The 26,300-nt window shown below is 35.6% G+C and overlaps 1 protein-coding gene across 6 annotated transcripts in view; it reads left to right on the plus strand.

The window, feature by feature from the left end:
* The window catches only part of CAMK4 (calcium/calmodulin dependent protein kinase IV), a 243,484-nt gene that overhangs the window by 159,895 nt on the left and 57,289 nt on the right, over positions 1–26,300 (plus strand). For all 6 annotated transcript variants that reach the window (XR_014239587.1, XM_082377466.1, XM_082377465.1 and 3 more), the window contains one exon: positions 8,033–8,105. Coding sequence is in view for 5 of the 6 variants with exons in the window: in XM_082377466.1 (XP_082233592.1) it covers positions 8,033–8,105 (73 nt within the window). In the remaining variant the exon portion in view is untranslated. The remainder of the gene's footprint in view (positions 1–8,032; positions 8,106–26,300) is intronic.

Below are 26,300 nucleotides of genomic sequence, written 5' to 3' on the forward strand. Positions count from 1 at the left end.
AATTTTTCTGGCATCCATTCACGTAGCAATTAGTATTGATTCCACAAATATTTATTGACCGCCTACTAGGAGCAAGGCTTGGAGCGAGGCTCCATGGGTGATCAAAGCAATAGTCTAGTGAGAAGGCTAAGAATTTTTCCCACAATACCTAGCAGAAGACATCGACCAAACACATCTGCTGTAGTCTTGCTACCTAAATGAAGAGAAAAAGATTGCACGATTTCACTTTCCTTTGCTTGGTCACTAATATCTTCACCTACAGCCTTAGCTCTAAGTTACAAACGTGCATTTGCAACTTGAGAAGTTCCCTGCTATTGCTCTTCCTAGTCAGTCATGGATGGCCTGGCTCAACTTATAAAATATTTTAAATTGAATGTCTGAGTTTCAGAGACCTATCCCTGTGACTCTCTGATGAACAAATCAGCTGGGAACAAAATTCCTTTTAGCAGAAGGAGCCTGGAAGAGAAACAGTTGAGTTCTGATGGTAGGACCAAACTATGGGGTGGAGAGTTCACATGAGATGAGGTGGGGAAGGCACCTGCATTTGTGCTCCTGCCCCACGTCTGCTCTAGAGATGTTTCTGACAAAAAAATTCATAAATCTCTTGGCTGTACAAACCTTAGTATAACATATATTACATCTATGATTAGGTATTTATTAGTAATTTCTCTACTATCTGTGGTCTCATCTGGGGCAGAACCCAAATCTTATTCTTTATTAAATCCAGCAAGTACCTGGCTCACATTAGGCAGTTTAAAATATTAATTAAATATCATTACCCCATCCTCACAATCTAATCCTCACCGTAGTCTTGGTCCTTTCTCTTAGAACAGTTTCCCTTCTCTCCAATCCCATACTCCTCCCCTACACCTATCCTACCCCCAGCTCCCACTCTCCCTACAGCTAGAAAACTTCTGTACGTCCTTCAGGTCTGAACTACCTCCGGAATCCTTTTCTCACCCTGCATAGCCTTCAGAATAAATTGCCTGCTCTTTCTAGGAGCTCCCAGGCCATTCTCTAATATCTCTATCACAGCGTTTAGCACACTGTGTTGACTGTTGTCTGTCTACTCATACCAAGAGAAACCCCATGAGTGCAGAGGCCATGTCTGGTTTACTACTGAGCGCCCAGCACATAGTGGTCATTCCATAATATTTATTGAATAAGTAAATGAATGGATATATTTGTTAGAATGCATCCTCTCCATTAATTAGATGAAGCATATTACTAATTTAACATATATATTATAGAAAATTAATGAAATTTTCACCATTCTTCTTACACCTACTAGTCTTAACTCTATGCTACCTGAAAACAGCTCCCAAGAAAATTCACTCCTCCATCCAGCCAGTCACTAGACATTCACACAAGGACATGTTCTGAACACAGGCATTTAACCCTAAATTATATCAAAATGAAAATGCATAAATATCATATTTAGGTCAAAGCTTGAGACTTCATAATAAAGCAAATGATAGAGAGGAAATTCTAGTGGCTGAAGCACTTCCTTTCTAAGGGGTGGGGATGCTCATAAGAACTCATGTGTATTTAACAGACAAGGAGGGATTCCCATCAGGAAGGCTGCACATGGTTGTGCAAGTTGGTTCTGTAACAACCCTGAAGAATACTTCTTGCATAAACTAAGCCATGAGTAGCACTCCCTGGAGGGGTATCACAAAGCTGTTGTGGTAAAGCTCTAGTCTTGAAGAGTGACTATGGGAAAATCCACACTGTTTATGGCAGGCAGGAGGTAATTGATTCTCTCCCCTTCTGGGGAGAATGGGAGATGGAAAAAAAAGTTAATTATCAGCCATTCTTTTCCATCATCTTTGTAACAACTCCCTTCCTTTAACAACTGGAGAAAACCACGCAGGTGCAGCACACAGAGGACGCACTAATTACATTTGTGTTGGCTGATGGATGTACCACAGAATCCACATTTAGAGAGCAACGCAGAGAATGATACAATGGTAGCCGACTTTCTCAACTTACACTGACACAATAGTCCTTCTTTTCCCCTTCTCTCATACTCCATTTAACAATGTTCAGAAAGTATAGTTCAAGAAACCATTTCAATTAAAATTTTAGTAAGTAGATTATGTAACTTAATCATGAGTTGGAAAAATTCATATTCTAAGGAAATATCATATGAAAACTTATTTTTAAGGGCCAATTAATAATAACCCTCTGAATATTTTAATCTATTTTCACATTTTATTTGACCCTGGTGCATAACAGGTATCCAATAAATAAAAAGGTGAGGAAGGATATTCCATCTTTCATCCTTTAAAAATATGATGAGTTTGTGTTTCTTGGCAACGTTCAAAATAATTGAATGGAGAAAGTCGTTGGAATTTTTGCATCAATATAGTTTTTCTGGATCTTAATAATTATGATCATTAAGGTATCTTCTTGTAATACATCTTTTTATTTTGTCCTATCTGTTCTGTTCATGCCCTATTTTGTAAACATTTTCAAAATTCAGCTTCTAACACCAGCTACTTTGAGAACTTAAAACTTCTTGCTGCAACATTAAAGAAAGAAGGTACTTTCTGAAAAATAACTATACTATTTGTGGTACTAACCATCTAAGAAAAATTTCAATCCAAAATTACAAAAAGTCAACAATTTTTTAGAATTGTTTTTTGTTGTTGTGTCTCATGTTTTGAATTGACCTTTTTCAAATGTCTTTACCACAACTTTTTGTCAGCTGAAAACATCTTGTGCAAGTTGGTGATCTACAGTCTATCAAAACTATGTTTTCTCTTGAAATTCTGGGAAGACAGAAACCACAACAAAGTAGTCTTTCAGTCTTCCCAAATATCCCCATAAGAATAGACAGAGAAACTAGGACTAAAAAACCAAAACCTCACTGACAATATCTATAGCAAAACCAGATGACAAGGTATCTCCATGAAGCTAAAATATGAGTGAATGAGGACAAACTAATGACAGTTTGCAAGAGCCACATGGTATTAGCATTTATGTAAGAAGAAGCAAAGGAAGCAAGAAAGCATCTGATGGAACTAAGAATAGGAGAACACTCAAATCTCTAAAATCTCCAAATCTTTGGGAGCAGGATGGGCCAGTATAAGAAGAAAGCTGTGGGCTTTTTGGTATGCAAATTTTCGAGAAGTGCGAGGGCTACACCCACAGTAAGGTTTGAAGAGACTAATGCAGTCAAGGCCCTGTGAACTCATGAAATTAATATCTAAAGCCTCTTTGGGGGGAAAAAAAACCTGTGTTTAGGAGAAACTTCTGGAAAGAGACTTTAGTAATCAGAGTAGAGATGGTAGAGGAAAGGGAATGATGTTCCAGATAGAGAAGAGATCTCAGAAAGTATGAGGTCCAATTTTTGAACGCTTCATGAAAGTAACCAGAAAGTCGAGAGCCATGAAACTAGAATAGATATTCTGACCTATCACTCTGTCAAAAGGTTAAGAAAACAAATTTAACTTAAACAGCAGAGATGTGGCTCAGTTAATTACAATACAAAGTGATTATAAGAGGACAGAAAATAAGGAGAAGAATAGGGTCCCCTTAGACAGTGAAAGCATGTCGGGAGGATATGCCCACAAAATAGATGAAATTATAACTTAATATTGCAAAATAAACTAAAATTAAGAAAATCATAGTAAGAAGAACAATGTAAATCAAAAGTAGAAAAACTTTAAAGTATGCTTGTTTTACAATATTAGTTTCAGGTGTACAACATAGTGATTAAATATTTTTGTAGATTATACTCCACTTAAAGTTATTACAAAGCAATGGCTATATTTACCTGTGCTGTTCAATATATCCTTGTTGCTTATCTGTTTTATACATAGTAGTTTGTGTTTTAATCCTTTACCCTTATTGTGCCCCTCCCTTCTCCCCTCTCCCCACTGGTAACAACTTGTTTGTTCTCTTTGTGAATCTGTTTCTGTTTTGTTATATACATTAGTTTTATTTTTTAGATTTCACATATAAGTGATAGCTTAGAATATTTGTCTTTCTCTGTCTGACTTATTTCACAAAGCATAATTCTCTCTAGGTCCATTCACATTGTTGCAAATGGCAGAATTTCATTCATTTTTTTTTAAATTGTTACAAATATTTATTAAAAAGTGCAATTCAAAGTTTAGGCAAGTACATCATTGCAAACCACACACACACAAAGGGAAAACAAAAGCCCAACACAAACAAAAAAACAAGATACAAACATAACAAGAAAAAAAAGTTAGCGTGCTAAGGAATGGACCCCGAGAGATAAGGAGACAGAAGTCCAAGCTAGAACTCTACCCAGATGTTGCTGTGCTTCCCAAGTGCAAAAGAAGATGGTGAGGAGAGACCTGCAGCCTCTACCACTAAGTGCTGGCTCTGGGTTCAGCTGCTACTTCAATATTAGGTTTTCATCAGGGAGGTTATAAAAGTATCCTATATTCATGTGTACACTGGAGGCATTTTAAAAGTCATCAGAAGCTTGAAGTGTATAGTGTCTCAGCAGTTTCAGCTACTAAAGCCCAATTAAAGCATCTGTCATTTAAATTTGGATTGGCTCAGTTATTTGAATGGATGATAAAATCGAATTGTGAATGAAAATGGCTGAGTAATATTCCATTATGTATATATACCTCATCTTTATCCATTCATCTATTGATGGGCACTTAGGTTGCTTCCATATCTTGGCCATTGTAAATAATTCTGCTGTGAACATTGGGGTGCATGTAACTTTTTGAATTAGTGTTTTTGTTTTCTTTGGATATATACCCAGGAGTGAAATTGCTGGATCATATGGTAGTTCTATTTTCAGTTTTTGGAAGAACTTTTATACTGTTTTCCAGTATGGTTGCACCAATTTACATTCCCACCAACAGTGCACAAGAGTTCCCTTTTTCCCACATCCTTGCCAACACTTGTTATTTGTGGGGTTTTTTATGATAGCCATTCTGAAAGGTGTGAAGTGATATTTCACTATGATTCTGATTTGCATTTCTCTGATGATCAGTGATGTTAAGCATCTTTATATGTGCCTGTTGGCCATCTGTAGGTCTTCTTTGGGTAAATGTCTATTCTGGTCTTCTGCCCATTTTTTAATCAGCTTGCTTGTTTTTCTGATATTGACTTGTATGAGCTCTTTATATATGTTAGATATTAATTCCTTATTGTTCATATCATTTACAAATATTTTCTCCCATTCAGTAGGTCGTCTTTTCATTTTGTCAGTGGTTTCCTTTGCAATGCAAAAGCTTTTAAATTTAATTAGGTCCCATTTGCTTACTTTTGCTTTTATTTCTTTTGCTCAGGAGACAGATCTGATAAAATATTGGTATGATTTATTTCAAAGAGTGTTCTGCTTACAATCCCTTCTAGGAGTTTTATGGTTTCAGGTCTTACACTTATGTCTTTAATCCATTTTGAGTTTACTTTTGTATATGGCGTGAAGAAATGTTCTAATCTCATTCTTTTACAAGTAGCTGTACAGTTTTCCCAGTACCACTTATTGAAGGAACTGTCTTTTCTCCATTGTATATTCATGCCTCTTTTGTCATATATTAATTGACTATAAGTGTGTAGGTTTATTTCTGGGCTCTCTATTCTGTTCCATTGATCTATGTATCTGTTTTTGTACCAGTTCCATGCTGTTTTGATTACTGTAGCTTTGTAATATAGTCTGAAGGCAGGGAGCGTGATACCTCCAGCTTTGTTCTTTTTTCCCAAGATTGCTTTCAAAACTTGGGGTTTTTTATGGTTCCATAGAAATTTTAGGATTATTTATTCTAGTCCTGTGGAAAATGTCATGGGTAGTTTGATAGGGATTGCATTAAATCTGTAGATTGCTTTGGGTAGTATGGAAATTTTAACAATATTAATTCTTCCAATCCAAGAACATGGGATATCTTTTCATTTCTTTGTATCACCTTCAATTTCCTTCAACAGTGTTTTATAGTTTTCAAAGTATAGGTCTTTCACTTCCTTGGTTAAGTTTATTCCTAGGCATTTTATTCTTTTTGACACAATTTTAAACAGGATTGTTTTCTTCCTTTCTCTTTCTGGTAGTTCATTATTAGTGTGTTGAAAAGCAATAGATTTCTGTATATTAATCTTGCATCTTGCAACTTGCCTGAATTCATTTATTAGTTCTTACAGTTTTTTTGTAGAGACTTTAGGATTTTCTATATTATAGTATCATGTCATCTGCAGATAGTTACAGTTTTACCTCTTCCCCCCCAATTTGGATGATTTTACTTCTTTTTCTTGTTGGATTTCTGTGGCTAAGACTTCCAATGCTGTGTTAAATAGAAGTGGAGGGCATGGACATCCTTGTCTTGTTCCTGATTTTAGAAGAAAGGCTTTTAGCTTTTCACTGTTGAGTATGATGTTAGCTATGGGTTTGTCTTAAATGGCCTTTATTATTTTGAGATATGTTCCTTCTAGACCCAGTTTGATGAAGAGTTTTTATCATGAATGGATGTTGAATTTTGTCAAATGCTTTTTCTGCATCTATTGAGATGATCATGTGATTTTTATCCTTCCTTTTGTTAATGTGGTGCATCACATTGATTGATTTGCAAATATTGAACCATCCTTGCATCCTTGGAATAAATCCCACTTGATCATAGTGTATGATCCTTTTTTATATATTGTTGAATTTGGTTTGCTAATATTTCATTGAGGATTTTTGCATCTATATTCATCAGAGATATTGGCCTATAATTTTCTTTTTTTGTATTGTCTTTGGCGTTTTGGTATCAGGGTAATGGTGGCCTCAGAGAATAAATTTTGGAGTTTTCCCTTCTCTTCAATTTTTTGGAATAGTCTGAGAAGGATAGACATTAATTCTCTTTTATATGTTTGCTACAATTCCCCTGTGAAGCTGTCTGCTCCTGGACTTATGTTTGCTGGGAGTTTTTTTTTTTTTATTATTACAAATTCAATTTCAATACTACTGATCAGCCTGTTCAGATTGTCTGTTTCTTCCTGATTTAGTCTTGATAGGTTGTATGTTTCTAGAAAATTTTCTGTCTCTTCTAGGTTGTCAAATTTTTTGGCATTTAACTGTTCATGGTATTCTCTTATGATTTTTTTTTTTGTATCTCTGTGGTATTTGTTGTTATTTCTCTTCTTTCATTTCTTATTTTGTTTATTTGGGTCCATAAAGTAGAAAACCTCTTATATGTGTGTAATTGCATACCCCAAAGAAGAAAACCAAAACAATGGAAGAAAATAAATATGAAACATTCTAACTCAGGAAAATTCTTGAAATTAAAAAAGGAAAGACTTTAATTTCAAAGAATAATTTCTTGCCCAAATCTATACAAAAAGAGCAAGTCATTTATTTGGAAAAGAAAAGCAGGTGAGAGAGAGTGAGTGAGGGAATGGGAGAGAGGAGCTACAGGTAAAAAGAGAATAAGAGACATATCAACCAATCAATTGCATGGACCTTATTTGGATATTGATTCAAAAAAACAAACAAATTTTAACATGTTCAAGATAATTAGAAAGTTGAAACACTGCATATTTGATAATATTAAGGAATTGTAATTTATAGATGTAGTGGCATTGTAGTTATGATTTCTAAAAGGTCCTTTATTTTTAGATATACCTCCTTAAATATCTATGAATGAAATTATATGATGTCTGATATTTGCTTCAAAATAATAAAGGAGGAGGGGAAGTAATTAATTAGATAGATAAAACAACATTGGCCATGAATTGATAATTGCTGAAGCAGTGTGACAGTTAAATGGGATGGTTCATGGTATATTGTCTACTTAGTATATGTTTAAAATGATTTGCAATGCAAAGTTTAAAAAGAATTTTTTATCCTCAATAGGATGGAAACTTCAAGCCTAGGCAAAATAAATGTTTCCATTTTCCTAAATAAACCTAAAGACTTCTAGAGTGCCAACTTATGGAAATCTTTCCCCTCATGTCATGGTAGCCTGCTGCAATTGTTTAGATAAATCTTCTTTAACGTTAATTCAACTTCTTTTAACATCTACTCAACTGGATGCATGTGTCTGAGAAGGATTTCATGGTTTTTTTTTAGGATTGTGGAAAAGGGATATTATAGTGAACGAGATGCTGCAGATGCTGTCAAACAAATCCTGGAGGCAGTTGCTGTAAGTATGAAGTGACAGCTATAGTGTAACTGGGTAATGTCTTCCTTTTACAGAATCATCATTTAGGAAGTATATATCTGTGACAAGCCGTAAAATTTACAGAAAAACAGTATGAAATATTTACTAGAAAATGTTGAACAAATTTATATTTTCTATTGATAACTCAAACTCTGAAAGATGCAGTCCTCATATGTAATGCCATAAGTTTGTAAAAATCATTTCCATTCTATTATTATGAATCAGATGAGACTTTGGTGCCTATAGTTGTTCTTTTCTCTCTCTTTCCATTTCTTTATTGTTTTTGTTGTTTGGTAAGGAAGTGGGAAAATGTTCAAGGAGATAAATATAGACCTTAGAGCATAGAGATTATTAATTTTTCTTTCAAGAGAAGAAATGAGTAAATTAGGAGAAAAATTCTGACAATTTTATTTTTTTTAAAGGGAGAAGTATGTTAACATTTTAAACTGGAATAAAGTTTTGTAAGTTAATGATGGAAACATGGACACACATTTACCAAAATATATATATATATATATATATATATATATATATATATATATATATATATATATATATATATATATATATAATTTTGAGAAGTTGGTTTGTATTGAATTAATAAGGAAATATTTGCCTAAATAAAATGGACTCAACTGGTGCAAGTCTTCCTATAGATTAGTGGTGTCTAGTATGTCCTGGGACACTTTGGTGATTTATTTATTGAATATAAATCCAGAACAAATTATTCTCTGAACAAACAGGATGGGGCCCAAAGGGACATATTTATTAGGATCAGTTAAAGAGACAAATCTATAAAATATACCCAGAATTAATATATATTCTATTAATCAGAGTCAGTTATATAACTAAAATCATTAGTCAATATCTTGAGGAGCCACAGTGGCACAAGTACATGTCCTATGAATTTTACCTACAGCCAAAACAAGAAGGAGGGAAGGAGGAAGGAAGGAAGGAAGGAAGGAGGGAGGGAGGGAGGGAGAGAGGGAGGGAGGGAGGACTCTTGATATCTAACAAGCTTATGTACCAATTGTGGGTGGAAAGAAAAAAAATCCAGTCTTCGCAATTTTTGCATAGGGCTACTAGAAATAGAAGATCTGTGATCTAACAAAATCCATTATTGAGATATCAACGCCAAGTTCATATGGCTTTATAACCCAGACTTTCCAAATTATTTTTTCCTATAAAGTGTTTTGATCTTTTTGCTATGGTGGGGGATTAAAAGTTTGAATTTGGGGTGGATAAAAGCTGGAGAAGATGCCATGGAATTTTACTTTAAATACACAATGCAGTTCCTGATTATATGAATTTTGAATATCAAATTCATCTTTTCACCACACCTAAAATAACCACTCCATTCCAGATTTTTCATCAGATACAATATATTTACCATCTTGGCTTCCTAAGCTTTCCAACTTGGATTGTTTTTAACTTTTCCATCACCTTCTCTCCTCACATCCACCTTACCAACTTCAGTTGAATCTCTCTTCAAGTATCCATGAACATAATCCTGCTCCCTATGTCATGCTATGACTATTTCTGGCATGACTTTAAAAAACACTTCTGGTTGCTTCCAATTCCTATCCCTAAATATATGTCTGTATATGTCTATCAATTATCCTTTGCAGTCACTGTTTTCATTTTGTCCCTTTTGAGTTCAGTAATGGTAGTTTTATTCCTTTCTTAAATACTCATTTTAAATCTTCTTTTTTCACTACTGTGTTCCATAGATTATCTATTCAAGTAAACTTGCTGGCAGTGGCCCACTATCACTTTCCTCAAATCAGGCAGGCAGCTGGTATAGCAGTTAAGAGTACTTTGGGAGTCAAACAGAGCTGGGTTCCGTTTCTAGATGTGAGAGCTTGGGTCTATCACTAAACACCTCTGAGCCTCAGTTTCCGCATGTAAAATAGGCATAACATTCAACCTAACAGGGTTGTGGAAAAGACTAAATAAGGTATGGAAATCATAGCAATCTACAAAAAAGAGGGAAAAGAGGATAAGCAACTTCAGACTCAGAATATTCATTTGAAGATGTATTACATCTTATAAATCTATATATACATATACACTCCACAGCTGAGTACTAAAATAAAAGACAAATGACAATGGTAGGTGCTCAAAAATATTTGCTGAATAAATAAGTGAAAATTTATCAAAATAGTCAGAAATAACCACTATTCTATATTTTGTCTTTCTAGATGATGTCACATTTACTGAAACATTCTTATAATCATTTTTCTACTCAATTCATATGAAACAAAACTATGTAACTTGCTTCCATTCATAAGATTCTTTTCTACTCCCTTACTATCATTTAATTCTTTTCCTTTCATCCAAAACTTACCTTCTTCAATATGTTTTTTCTGGTCGCCTCCATCCATTTAGGTCAGCTCTTGACTCTTTTGGCTTATCACAGTGGGCATGCTTCAATTTAGTGATACCTCGGGTGGCTGACTGGGAGAATTCTCATTCAGTGAATGAGAAATGGATGCTTTCAGCATCAGGATTTTCCACCTGTTGTAGTTACATCAATTGAGGGATAAAAGAACCACCAATAGAGATGGAGATGGAGGTGCTCCACATAGAACCCAGGGACTAGAGTTCCTAGAACTCTATTTCAGGTCTGCAAAGATGGATTGGTTAGTCTACTGCTAATCTTAAATTTAAAAGAAAAACTGTGTTTTTTACCTACTCATAAAGCTCTACAAAGCTCCAGTTTAGGAAGCAGGTTACCGCATTCAAGTCAAACATTCTTTGAAAGAAGTTTTATAAAAATCAGAGTTTCTCTGATTGCTGCCCCTAAGGGTTAACTTAGAGAAAAAAATTAAAGTAATTTCCCTCAGTGTTTCACAGGTAGAAAGCAAGCAATTTAAAACTTGTGAGAAGGAGCTGACATTTATGAAATAGTTTATTGTCAACTACATGGCTACAGATAACTATAAAAATAAGACAGTTGGGAACTCAAAGTAATCAGTGATATATCTCACATTTCCTCTGAATCACACACTTTTAAGACTGTATCTAGGCTGGTTTTTGAAAGCACAGAAGTATAAAACTTAAAGATTAAAAATTTCTTGGGAAATATGTCGCAGGCATAATTACACCCCTTAGGCAACAAATCTTGTAATCCTTCTCTTCCTCCCCACTTCATCCCAATTCTTGCCCCAAATATTTCACACCATTTGTCTGACTGTAATCTTGCTCCTTCTGCATTTTAGCTTTAAATAGCATTTTTGAAAGCTTTTAAAATGAATATGAAAGATGTTTCCCCCTTTGCGTTTGAATTCATTCAACTAGTCTTTAAGTGCAGATCTTTAAGCCTTCTTGAGTAGTCTATCTTCCTGAAATGAATTCAAGGTTGTCCCAAGTTAAACGGTCTAGTCAGTCTGGACATTCAGGAAGGGTCATCATGTCATGTGTCATAAAGCACAAGGCCAAACCTTAAAGCCCTCCTTTTCCATTTACTTGTAGAGATAACCAGGGAATGTTTCATCTCCTCTGGCAGCTCACTATTGCCACCACCTCTAGTTCTTTCCTTATCATTGCTATCCTACTCTTCCTCTGTTTTCAAAAAAATTGCTGTCCTTCTCTTTTTTCCACCCCTAATGCTGCCTCCCCTCTTTTGCTAACCACAGTTTTCTTGGGCATGTATTAATTTCAAAGCCATGAACTTGGAGCCTGGAGAAACTTGTAATATAGAGTATACACTGAATTTAATAAAATAAATGGAAATGGTTGAAAAAATATTAAATATGTTTACTATCCCAATACATAGATTTTTTTTGTTCAAATTGTTTTAAATATTATGGTGATGGGCGTGAAAAGTTGCAGACAAAAGCATCTAACCCTTTAAGGTTATGGAAAAAAAATATGCTATCTGAACATCAAAGAAAAACAGGAAATGGACATGATTATAAGGATGCAGAAATAGTTGAAGCTCCTTTTGGTAAATCTTTAAAAACCTGTAATCTCCCCTAAAAAAGAACAAATTTAGCCTATTAGAGAATCAATCGATAAAGAACTAACAACTAGACAGTGAAGAACTGGAAAGGCAAAAGGGGAACACTAAGCTAATGTATTGTAGAGGTAGCAGCTTCAAGAAGCAGCCTCCTATTGGACTGGAGAAACCAAGTAAAGAGGTTAAGATTATTAAAATTTAGAAGTTTAAAGGAGGTGCTCTATAGACCTGTGTGAAAGTTCACTGCTTGGCTAGGCGGGTGTCTCTTTTCTGACATCAGAGGCGTTGCCCATGCAGCGGGCACTCAGACCTTTGAGAACGGTGTTCTGGCCAGCTAGTGCTGGTGTTACTGAAGAGGGACTCTGGGATTGGTTCTGTGAGCACTGGAAAAGTGCAAAGTGGAATTAGCAGCTGCTATTGGAATGGTCTGCCACTGCGGGGTTAAAAACTGTTTCAAAGGTACATGGGAAGAACAAGCAGAAAAAACAGACTCAGAAAGGAAGCAAGTCCCTTCATCCCCTTCAAGCCTTCTACTCTCTTCCTAGTGCCCTCTAATAGCAGAGCCAAACAGGAAGCCAGCAGAGGAAAAGTGTCACTTGTAACTCAAGTCCCCACTTCACGAAGCGGACTATAGAAGGGCAGATATAAAGTTGAGATACAATAGCTTAATAAATGGTACCGGAAGTTATTTGAAAACAAAAATCAATTCTCAAAATTTCTGTTTCTATTCATAGACTCTTTAAAGTCTTCATAGTCTTTACTAACGTGTGTGAAATGGTTCTAGAGGTCAATGAATTCAAAACAAGTGCAGCAGCATTAAAAAAATTACCATCTAGGGACTTCCCTGGTGGCACAGTGGTTAAGAATCCGCCTGCCAATGCAGGGGACACAGGTTCGAGCCCTGGTCCGGGAAGATCCCACATGCCGCGGAGCAACTAAGCCTGTGCACCACAACTATTGAGCCTGTGCTCTAGAGCCCGCGAGCCACAACTACTGAGCCTGTGTGCCACAGCTACTGAAGTCCCCGCGCCTAGAGCCCGTGCTCCGCAACAAGAGAAGCCACCGCAGTGAGAAGCCTGCGCACCGCAACAGAAAAGTAGCCCCCGCTCGCTGCAACTAGAGAAAGCCCGCACGCAGCAACGAAGACCCAACGCAGCCAAAAATAAATAAATATTAAAAAAAAATTACTATCTATATTTACTACCAAGTACTATGCTTGATAACATTTATAGGTTTAATGGGCAGTGTATACGTCATTCAACTTTACATTATTTGACACGTTTAAGCCTTCTTCCACCTGACCTCTTATTCCTGTTGACGGAACCAATCTACTTTTATAAAGATGGAAAAGGCTAAAACTTCTCCCACCCTCCCTTGCAGCTAGGCAAGGGCATATGACCTGATCCTCACCAGTGAGTTTTGATGGGCAGTCTGCTTGTGAGTTATTAGAAAAGTTTCCCTTTAATAAAAGGAGAGCCAGGGGAGGAAAGGTCTTTTCTCTTTTTCACTGTCATATTGGAGTCTGCGTATGAAGCTGGGAACTGCTTTTGCTGTCTTGTAATTATGAAGAGAAACATGACAATGTTGAAGAAGGCAGAGGAAAAAGTAGACATCTTTGGAATTCTCCTGCTTGATATCTCATAGATTATAATGTTTCTCAAAATTTCTGCCACTTTAAATTGTATATCTTGTTACTTGAAGCAAAAAGATACTGAACTTCTTCTTAAATAAACTTTTGAGTATATACTAATAATGGTTCTGTGTTCAGAGCAAATTGTATAGTTTTCCGTCTATCTAAACATAACATGAAGGGCATACTCCTAGATAAAAAGATTCTGGTCCCTCACATTTCTAAAAACTGAACTTCACTGAACATAAAACACACATCCACATACTGATAAATGAGGATTAAATATGATTTGAAGGGACACTGATGTTTAAGGTCATTAACAATAAGCTTGCTTCTGACACTTGTTCTTTGTTTTTGTGAGTATTGTTCCTGCTTGGGTCCACTTATTGTCAGTAAAAAGATTCTTCTGAGGACTTAATTAAGCAATGAAAGACTAAGAAAGAAAATGGGGGGGGGGGTTGTTGTTTAAGTTTGTCGGTTCCTGTGGTATTTACATTTTTTTCTGGGGAGATTTTGTCTCTTGTTACTTCCATTTGAACGTTGATCTCTGGAGGGTGGATTTTAATGCAAGGCTCAGGCATTAAAACACTATAATGATAATTTTACCAGTAAAAAGTAGAAGTGGTTATATATTCTTACTAAGAATTGAGAGATTACATTCACCAGAGAAGAAATAACAAATAGTTCTGTTAATGTTATAATTTTTTTATTTATAAACATAGAATAAAATAGATCAATGGCTTAGGCATAGCATAGATAGTTTATAAAAAAAAATTTGGAGCAAAAAAAAAACTACATTCTGAAAATTATAGCTCAATATTAGGAACCTGGAGATCTAAAAATAATGCCTGGGAAGGAGGTTCCTTTCTCATTAAATGTTTCTGTACGTCATTATCGACAATGACATCAAAAGTTTATCAAATTCTAAGTGGCCTTCTCTCTTGTGATTCCAGGGAATCACAATAAATTCTAGAGTTAATATCTAGGAATTTTCCAAGTACTATATACAAAATATCATGTTAATTGTTACATTCTAAATGACTTGTTTTTTCTGTAAATGTTGAATGATGTCAGTAATTCAGTTCAGCCATTAGCTGATTCTCTGGTATGTGTCAAAATCTTGGATACAGAGATTAAGAAGTTCATTAGTTTATAGAGCAGATAGATACATAAGCACATAGCTGTAAGATGACATATGTGCACCAATTGATGCATTTTGCAACTTCAAAGACATCAGGGAGGGTGAAACCTATTCAAAACATCTAAAATGAAACTGAGTCAGAAAAATCTTGCCAGAGGATGTTATGTCTGTGTTGGGTTTTGAAAGAAAAATTGCTGTTTAGTAGGCAGCCAGTATGAAAAAAAGGGAATACCAGGAATACGCCTTTTCTCCCACAAATTTTTATAGAACATAATAGACCAAAGATGCAAAGGCATGAACTGCTGGTCTTTGGATATTGCTAGAAAGTAAAGTACACTTGATGAGAACTGGGGTTTGAGCAAGAGGTATGGATCCTGTCCAGAGAGGCTTACATGAAAGAAGTTCCCATGTTTCTGTAGATGAGGAGACCCTGAGGGACTTTTGCTGCAGGACCATCATCCTTCATGGCAGCATGAAGTCCAAAAGCAGGGCAGCCAGTTAAGAGGTTATGAAAATGTCCAGTCAATAGATGAAAAGCATCTAAAAGGACATGGTTTGTGATTCTATGAATGAAATATGCTAACAACTAAGCCCAGGATTCCCCTTGGGTCTTCACTGCCAATATTTATGAATGTTACATATGTGAAGACTTAGGGATTATGAGAAATAAACTAGAGTGGGGAACATGCATAGAAGAGGACTTAGAGGATTGATAAGAAATTCTCATCAAACTTTCTCACCTTTATTAACATTACAATGCATTCTCTTCTCCTCACCTCTCTGCCCACTTGCTCTCTGAGGCTTTACTCCATTCTCTTCCATACAGTCACACAGTTCCTCTAATGAACTTTTTCTTCAATTCCTATTTCCTTCGCCTACATTTTTTTTCCCTTTTGTACTCTGTTTTGCCCCTCCTCTAGCTGAGAACAAATGATGAATAAAGCAGCAGCAAAAGATAACAAACATTTTAAGAGACCAACCAAAGCCTCTAGCCCAGGATGACCATATTCCCTACACACAACATGCACTGTAGGTCCTGAGGAGAGCTACAGAAAGTAAACATGAGACACAGTCCCTGCCTGGAAAGATTTAACAAGAAAAAGAGGGTAAAAAATAACATCTAAGTTATCTTTCTTAGAAGGAAACACCTTGGGATTGAGATGAATGTCTTCACTATTGCAAAAGCCCATTGAAATGTCATGCACATGAGGTTACTGTGTAGATATGACCTGATTCTTACTTGATGTCCTTGCATTACAGTCTTTAGAAGTTCATTCACAGCTGTTCTGTCAGGCTTCAGTTGCTAAAGGAACGAGATTCACAGAATCCTTGACTTTGGAGCAGGAGAATTGGATAACCTCAAGTAAGGGTAGGAAAAATTTTTCTAGTTAACAGGGGCAGTATTAAAAAAAAAAAAAAGCACAAAAAAGGAAACAAAATGTAGTAATAGAGATCTACCCGCAGTTTCCTCGTGAGGTCAGGAAAGGCACACATTGTTTCTATTTCTATAGATGACCTACAAAGATTTAATGTGAATAAAGAAAAAGAAAAAAGATGGGAATTCAAGCTATAAGGGAATATGGTTTTAAGTAAAGTAATAAATTTTAATTACATTTAAAAATGTTTATTCCAAGCAGGTGTGTATCGACCATGAGAGGAAGGATATTATCATATTATCATGATACCTTTTCTATTTTAAACAAACCTTACTCTGATTGGCAATTTGGCCTATTTTCTGTTCCTGTGATACAGTATTGCACATCTATGTATTCTGTTTCTCTGACCCTGAATGCTCTGAAAAGCTAAAATTCAGAAAAAGCTGAGCAAAGAATTCTACCACCCACAATGGGCTCTCTAGGAGGACAGTCTCTTCTTTACATCAATATAGTTTATGTGTGACAACCTCTACCTATGGGCTGCAAGGGAATGACTCTAAGCTAAAAAGATTCCTTTGACAATGATCCCCTTTTAGGAAAGAATTATCGTATGGGAAATATCAAAGTATTGTGGCTTGAAGGTGAACAGTGATCCTTTCTTTGTATGTGTGCTTCTCTCCAAGGATGGTGGAGTAACTAAGGTTAGACTCTAGCTAACTATTTCTATGTTGTTTTTTCATTGATTATTTATTGGAGCATGGGGATGGGACCATGAAATTTATTTCCTTGCTCTTGGGTAACAGTTGTCTGCCCCGAAACTGAAGTACTGTCTGCCTTGAGGAAATGAAGTCCTATTTTGTATTATAAGGATGAATATGAATCTTCTAGTTATGATGTCTTTGACCCATAAAAAGTGAATTTTTATTTTGGGAATGGTTAATTCAGAAGTAGTGTGGAAAAATGAATAATCCTCTGAAAGAGTCAGGTAAATATTTTTTTATTTCTGGGTCAGAAGAAGAGCTTTCAGGCAACATTATAATAATACTCTGTTAACTTCATTCCTTGAACATGGACTTTTGATTTTAGTATTATTAAATAATTCAAGAACAAATTCTGCAAAAGTTTTACAAAATATTTTGCCTGACTCATAAATGAGAAATATACAATTCAATGAAGATGTCAAATTAACAAATAGGTAGAGGCCTAGGTCATAGCCTATAGATTGCACGATTCATGGAAACAGAAGGTTAACTTGGTTTTCTTGTTTTAGTCACTGTCTTTGGTCCCATCTCAAGTGTGTAGCTCCTGAATAAGGAGTGCTCACAAAAAATCCAGCTTACTCACTTTGGCTAAGATTCAGAGTTTCTCGATGGAAACAACAGGAACACGAGTTTCATTTGGGCAGGGCAGTTCTTTGTAGGTGTTTAGCATCACTGGCTATATTAACCTATTCAGGCTGCTATAACAGAATACCACAGATTGGGTGGCTTAAAGAAAAAACATTTGTTTCCCACAGTTCCGGAAGTTAAAAGTCCCAGAACAGAATGCCAGCATGGTCAGATTCTTAGTGAGGGCTGTATCCTAGGTTTTAGACTGCAGTCTTCTTCCCGTGTCCTCACAAGGGAGAGAGAGCAAGCTCTGGTCTCTTCATCTTCTTATAAGGGCACTAATCCCATCACGAGGTCTCCACCCTCAAAACTTCATCGAAATCTACTTACTTCAAAAGGCTTCACCTCCAAATACCATCACATTGGGAATTAGGGCTTCAGCATATGAATTCTGGGGGGACATAAACATTCAGTCCATACCACTAACCTCAATACAGTACACTGAATGCCAGTAGGAGGCCAATACATTGCGACTACAAAAAAGAAAAAATTCTTTCACACAGTTTCCAATGCATCTAAGTGCAACTGTCCCCTTAATGTGTCTATTCTCTCCCTCTCTGTCTCTTTGTCTCTGTCTTTCTCTCTCTCTCCCCCTCTCTCTTACTTTCAACCTCTCTCCCTTCCTCCTTCCTTCTCTCCCTTCCTATCTTTATTTTGTAAATTCCAGAGAATCATCACCATCCAAAGATCTAAAGAAATGGAAACACCATTGCAATATATGCAGTGTTGGACACACTAACAATTCTTACTAACTTTTTTGCCTAGTTTAAAGAAAAATTTCAGTAACCACCAGAGGTTTCAAAATGTTTTCTTGACCTAGGACAAGAATACCCTTTCTCATTCCAGTGTTCCACTTTATCTTTCTGCCTTTTGTAAATGTAATTTAAGGCCCCTCTGCAATATCCTCTTTATTTTTGGCTCATGAAAGTAGTGTGAAATAATTCTAATGCACTTTACATGCCATATATTTAATATTAATCTTCTGTGATTTCTGACCTCAGTGTTTCCTCCCAATTATTTATTTTGCTTGAAGTTTACAGAGCCTGCTCGGCTTATTTTTTTCGAGGAAATGTTTCCCTATGTATCATCAATCCATAAAATTTTGCTGGAATGTCAGGGCTCTCCCTATTATGTTATAAACAGTTGGTGGATTAAATAGATAACTATCAATACTTATCTGTGCTCTGGACACTTAAAAATAGTCAAAACTCAGATTTTATTAATAGAATGTTCCACGTGTTTTAAAAGATATGTATAAGTTGCATGATTTTAGTGGCAAATGATGACCACCAAGAAAATGAATAGTATATATACATAACTTGGAATGTAGACAAGGAAGGTTCACATTTAACTGTCCCTTGTTTTCTTTATGTCACAGTATATGTTGAACCAAAAGTACAGTAGTCCCCCTTATCTGAGGTTTTGCCTTCCTTAGTTTCAGTTACCCGCAGTCAACCATGGTCCAATAATATTAAGTGGAAAATTCCAGGAATAAACAATTTATAAATTGCACGCCATTCTGAGTAGCGTGATGAAATCTTGCACCGTCTGGCTCCGTCTCGCACCTGATATGAATCATCCCTTTGTCTAGCATATCCCACTAGTCATTTAGTTGCCATCTAGGTTATCAGATCGACTGTCACAGTATTGTGTGCTTGTGTTCAGGTAACCCGTATTTTACTTAGTGATGGCCCCCTTTAAAGCACAAAAGTAGTGTTACTGGCAATTCGGATATGCCAAACAGAGCCAAAAAGTGCCTCCTTTAAGTGAAAAGTTCAAAGTTCTTGGGTTAATAAGAAAGAAAAAAAAATCATGTGCTGAGGTTAGGAAGGTCTACTAAGATCTATGGTAAGAATGAATCTTCTATGCATGAAATTGTGAAGAAAGAAAAAGAAATCTGTGCTAGTTTTGCTGTAACCCCTCAAACTGCAGAAGTTATGGCCACAGTGCATGATAAATGCTTAAGATGGAAAAGTCATTAAATTTTTACGACAAGATATTTTGAGAGAGATAAAGTGATTAAAGAAACAGAATAGAGTTTCTACACACCAAAAAAAAAAAAAAGTTATTTTGAGAGAGAGAGAGAGAGACACCACATTCACATATCTTTTATTACAGTATATTGTTATAATTATCCTATTTTATTGTTAGGTATGGTTATTAATCTCTTACTTTGCCTAATTTGTACATTAAATTTTATCATAAATATGTATGTATAGAAAAAGCAGAGTATATATAAGGTTCAGTACTATTTACGGTTTCAGGCATCCGCTGGGAATATTGGAATGTATCCCCGGCAAATAAGAGGCGGGGGGTGCACTGTATAACTTTCAGCTCTAATTTTGATACAGCACACCTGCAAGTTGGAGATTATTGCATTGGCATCTCTGTAGTGATCAATTTTCTTCAGACTTATTTTGTGTTATTTAAAAGACTTTCTTTAGATGTTTAGTATCCTTCTTGATTTTTAAGATAAAATCATACATCATATCACACCATTTCCCCCCTTAACCCTCCAGTGTCCCCCCATCACAGTCACCCTCTATGCATGGCCCTCAAAGTCCTGCCTGGAAAGGCCTTCTGCTGACCTCATGATCCTCTTTCCATGGGCCTTCATTCACGGCATTCCAATGACCTTCTGTTCCTCCAACATGAGAAGCTCCAGTCCAGGGAATTTTGAGCTCTTGTTTGAAACTAGAAAATAAATTACCTGGTGTCTTGAACCTCTTTCTACTATGTCCTACACTCAGAATGGTTCATGGTGTATATTGGGCATTCCATAAATATTTGTTGGATGACTTGACTGACCAAAGATTGTTTATTGCTTCATTCATTTATTCATTCATGCATTTACTCACCACCTAACCAAACAACTAAAAATATTTATTGAGCATATATTTAGACCCTAACACTATACACTCAATAAGAGAGCACATGGCACGTGTGTGCCAAGAGTTTATATTTATGTTATTTAGTTTACCATTTGCTAACTGCAAAATACCCAGTGTATTCATTTTCTATTTCTGACTAACAAATTACCACAAATTTAGCAACTCAGAACAACTAATTATCTCTCAGATCTGTAGGTCTAAGTCCAGGGGGCTCTACTGGGTTCTCTGCTTAGTGTCTCACAAAGTGGAAACTAAGCTGTTAGTTGTCCAGGTAATTATCTGGAAATTCTAGGGAAGAATCTGCTTCCAAACTCGTTGAGCTTCCAAGCTCCTTCGCCAAATTCACATCCCTGTGGTTGTATGACCAACATCCCCGTTCCCTCACTGCTTGTCAGCCAAGGACTGCTTTCAGCTCCTAAAGACTGCCTCATTCCTTGGCACATGCCTCCCTCCAACTTCAAAGCTAAATTGTTTCAAATCCCTGACTTCCTTTTCTGCTGCCAGCCAGAGAAAACTCTCTGCTTTTCAAGGGTACATTTGATTTGATTAAACCTATCTGAATAACCTCCTTATTGTCATGTAAATTAATATAATCCTAGGAGTGCTGCCTCATCTATTAGTAGATTCCACCCACACTCAGAAGGGAGAGCATTTAATATAAGAGCTAATTTCACATAGGGGTCATTCATAGAATTCTGCCTGTTACACCCAGACCAACCTACTCTTACTAATCAAGGTGTGATGCGTTCGTTTTCTAACATAATGTATTCGGTCTAATCAACTCGAAATGTGGATTCTATGGGAAAGTAAATCAGGAATCCAAAGTTCAACATTCAAGGATAAACTTGAATGTCATTGGTTTTCAGGGCTTTCAAAGACTCATTCACTGACAAGTATTTTGGTTTGTTTTTTAATGTGTAGCACTTAATTTGTGTTCTCATGCTCTTCTATTATTCTCTCCTGGTGTTCTTTTTTTTTTTCTTCATATGTTAGGAAATCAATTCTGCTACTTCAGAGTATTAACCACAGCAAGTATTTTCAGAGGTTTTCAAAACTATTTGCCATATCTTAGAAAACAAACTGAAACACGGATCAGTGATCAAAAAGAAAGAATGATGGCATGTGGCTGAGGCTATGTGTGGCATCTTGGCACAAAAAAAAAAAAATGCAATATACTTAACATACATTTGTTTTTTTATGTTTCTCTCTAACTTATTTTTTTGCTTAACAATATGCCTTGGAAATTTTTTCCATTTATGTATTAGTTTTCTATTGCTGCATCACAAATTACCGCAAACTTGAACACTTAAAATAACACTATATATTATCTTACAATACTGTAGGTCAAAAGTTAGGCATGGCATGACTAGATTCTCACAATTCCAAAATTAAGGCATCATCAGGGCTGCACTTCTCTCTGGAGGCTCTGGAGAAGAATCCGCTTCCAAGCTCATTCAGTTCCTTGGAGGAATTCAGTCCCTTGTAGTTGCCTTGATACTTGGCCTTCTCCATCTTCTCACCTGCAATGGCACATCAAATCCTTCTGATGCTTTGAATCTATTTCACTGACTCTTCTGCCTTCCTCTTCTGCTTTTAAAGGCTCATACAGTTACATTGGGCCCATCTGGATAATCCAGGATAATCTCTGTATTTTAAGGCAACAGTGATTCATAATCCTAACTACATATGCAAAGTCTCTTTGCCATGTTACATGGCATGTTCACAGTCCCAGAATTGGAGAATGGAGTCTTCTTTGGGGCCATAATTCTGTCTACAATATTTTAATACATATGGATCTTTTTCATTCTTTTAGTTGCTATGTGGTTTTTCATACTGTGAGCTCTGTAATTTATTTATCCAGTTCCTACATGGTTATTAAACTTTTTTCCAATTTTAAAAATTATACATAATATAGTAATAAATATCCTTGAGGCATATTATGCACAGGTGAAAATATTTCCTTAAGATACATTCCAAGAAGTGGCTTCTATTAGACAAATATTATATTCATTTTACATTCTTTTATGGATGTGGCTAAATTTCAAGGCTTTACCAATCTGCAATATTGCTAATAGTTTGAATCTTCCTCTTTAACAGCATGTGCATCTGACCAATCCTGATCATTATATTCTTTTTTCTATTCTTTGCTCTGTTTTTCAGTGATTTTTATGTGTTTTTGTGTGCTTTTCTGTTGGTATGTAAGAGCTCTCTATATATTCAAATATTAATCTTGGTCATATATGTATAATCTTATATATATCTTTATGTGTAATCCATATCATATAGACAGATGGATAGTAGAGTAAATATTTTCTCCTAGTTTTGCTTTATTTATGTTGTCTTGCATAATTTTATCATAGGGGATCAAATTTGTAAGGTTTTTTTTCATCAGTTCTAAGACTTTATATTTTTTATATCTTTCTTAGGAAGTCCTATCATGTTTTCTCTCCCTCCCTTTCTTTCTCTCTCTATATATATACTTAAAATCTCATGTAATTACTCTTAAAATACTTTTGCGGTCATTTTGTTTTGTTCTTGTCCTTTTCGTAGTTTTCTTAGCTCTTTAACCCACACTTACTATTGATACGTCTTTGTTAGTTTAATCCACATTTGTTTGTTTGATAACTCTTTACATGGAAATATTATTATTGTTTGTTATTTTAGTGAACTTGTGTGTGCATTTATATTTTTAGTTCTCTGGTGATACCTTTTATAACTTTAAACAATATCCTTCAACCTCTATTTTATATTTTATTAAACTTAGGCACTATATATTTTCTCTCCATTGAGAAAAATAAGGAAATTAATATACATTCACTTCCTTCCATTGACCTCCACCTTCAAATTCTCTCTTGTCATATCTCTGTTTTATACTGGTAAGGTTTACATCATTTATAATCTGCATCTTACTTGTTTGGGTTCTACCTTTAAATGGACTTGATGCCCATTACCAGCCCTTTACCACAGTTTTTTCTCTTTATTTCTTAATTGGCTGGATTTATTCAAGTAGCTGAGGGTTTTTTGTTTATTTGTTTTGCTTTGGGTTTGTTTTTTCTGTTCCCAGAAGGGTATAGCAACAATATATTCCCCAAGTTATTTCATGACTTTTATGGTCACTTTAAATTTGCAGGACATTTTGTAACATTTGTGGGACACTTGGTCCTAACCTCAGCAGTCTGTACCCATTCCTCTGTAATGTCCTGGCACTGAAAGCTGTCTTACAGAAATCTGACATCAACTTGATATTTCTCTTCTTAGAGATGATCTGCTTTTTTCTGCTTAGAGGTCTATGAATCCCTTCTTTATCCTTGAAGTTCAGTTACTTAAGCAGGTGCGTGTCAGTTTTCACAGCTCTTTTCCTATTCGGAAAGCAGCAATAGCATTTCCCCCATTTTACAATTGTGCACAAACAAGCTTTGCAAGGTTGTTCAAACAGTGGAACCAAAGCTGTTAAAACTCGCAGTCTAGGCTTGACCACATTGCCAGGTATCTGTGCAAGTCTTCCTTATTGGCCTTTGGGATTCTGGGTCTTTTAAGTTTCAATCTGTACAGAAGTCGATTAAGTTAAGCAGTCTTGTAGGCTTTTGATAATTTTCTGTGCTTTTCTCTTCCTGAGAGATATAAATTTAGAATTTTAACAAATCTACTTTCTTCCCTGCACTCTCATGGCATTTTCTACCACTGTAATACAGCACTAACCACACTGTATTATGGTTAGTTGTACATGGTCCTGTCTCCTGAAATAGGCAGGAATAATGACTTATTTATCTATGTCTGTCATCCTTTTCCTCTGCCCTTTACCACCTTTCCTCACATCCCATATATGCCTTTGTATTCATGGCACAAATAGGTACAATATATATTCATTGACTTGAATCCAATTATTTACAAAAACTTGTTTAGGATACCAGCATTTTGAGTGCTGGGAATATTTTAGAACTGGCCTTATATCCTTCATTTTTACTTTTTATTTTTTTCTTATTGATTAATTTATTGATTCATAGATATTTATTTGCCCACAAAACTCTTATGAAAAACAACTTTGCCAGTAGCACTTATTGTAAAACAAAAATAACTTCAAGATCATCTGATTTTTAAAAGATAATAGGACTTCGAACACATTTAATAATTCAAGACACTTAAATCACATTACTTTCAAAAATGATAGTGCTAACCCAACTCTGCAGGAGAGCACATTTCATGGAATATAAAGTCTTTTAAAATCTAAATAAATATACATAGCGTATTTCTCTGTGTTTTGGAAAAGATATCTAATTTTGTAGAACTTCACATGATGATAGATATAGAGGAAAATCCATGTTGAAAAACTTAATTTCTCACACATACACTTTGCATTCTACTCTTGGATTCTACTTCTCAAAATTTAACCTTAAAACACTTAGACTTCTATGAATAATATGTTGAATGTGCCATAGGTTCTGACTATCTGTGTGATTTATTCTTTGAAACGTTCCCTTGAATGCTGGAACCTATCTAGAACACCAGTATCTAACTTTTAAATTACCATCCTGACTTTTGCCTGTGAAATTATTGTTACAGAAGCTTAGCCACACTCAAGTCTTAATGTTTCTGGATCCTGCAGAATTCCAGAAATGCCATCGTATTTTAAGTAGAATTTCACTGAGGAAGAGCCTTCTTAACACTGATTCACATCGATCATACCTTCTATTTATATATAATGGGCCATTTAGTGAAGGAACTAAATGCTTATGCTCTACTCTGCTAGAAAACTGAAAGAAGAAAGAATCTTGAGAGGAATATACAGTTAAACACATGTGACTAAGACCTAATAATAACTATCTCAATAGTAATAGTGCCAGCCATCACTACCATGTGTTATCAAGCACTTATTGTGGACCAAGCTTTTGCTAAAAGCTTTATGTAAATTATTTCACTTAATCTTCAAAGGCTATCAGTCTCTTTACGTTAATTTCACAGATAAGGAAACTGAGATTCAGAAAGGTTAGGTAACTTTTTTAAGATCACATAGCTGGTTTGTGGCAGAATCAAGATTAGAACACAAAATAAAACTTGACTTCAGAGTTTATACTCTTAATCCCTCTGCCATCTGCCTTTTTCTACCATATTATGTTATAGGCGATGTTGGACCCAAAGCCAGAGACACTGATGAACAGACAGAGAGGCCTAAGCACGGAAGGAGTTCAAGGGCTAACACTGAAATGTGACAAGTGAGATAGATACATCTATTTTAAAGATCACATAGCAGGGAAAAAGTCACACCTTTTTAAAAGACACAGGTGCATTGCAGCAGGTGTGCCTGTTTATGTTTGCCTTTGCTTTCTTACTCTTGGATTCAGTTCTTGAAAACTGCTTATTTGAGATAATGAGAGAGAATCACTTTACATGTTATAATTTAAAAATTAAGTCTGTCTCAAATAAATTAGGAATATGTGCAAATGCATAATTCATTCTTTTTTGGACAAGAGTAGGTGGGAATAATGATAGCTCCACAGATGTAACTCTTCCACGTGCAATCAACTCTGTCACTTTGTCTATATCCAGAATGATGGTAGTGTCAAAAGTTGAACATCCCTTGATGTGAGTCAATAGTAAGAAATTGGGGAGGAGACTTAAATTCTTCGTAGCCAAATTCAATGTCCATTTAATTATTGTATTTCTTCACAAGTAGTTGCCCTTTTACACAAGTTTTAGGGGGTCATAAATATTAGTGCAGCAATCATGGGCTGATTATTCAGACTGGTCTTACCAGGCATGCTGATGATGAGGCTGACTCTCAAATAGCAGCTC

The sequence above is a fragment of the Balaenoptera borealis genome, assembly GCF_965194805.1.
Source record: "Balaenoptera borealis genome assembly, chromosome: 2".
Lineage (NCBI taxonomy): Eukaryota > Metazoa > Chordata > Mammalia > Artiodactyla > Balaenopteridae > Balaenoptera > Balaenoptera borealis.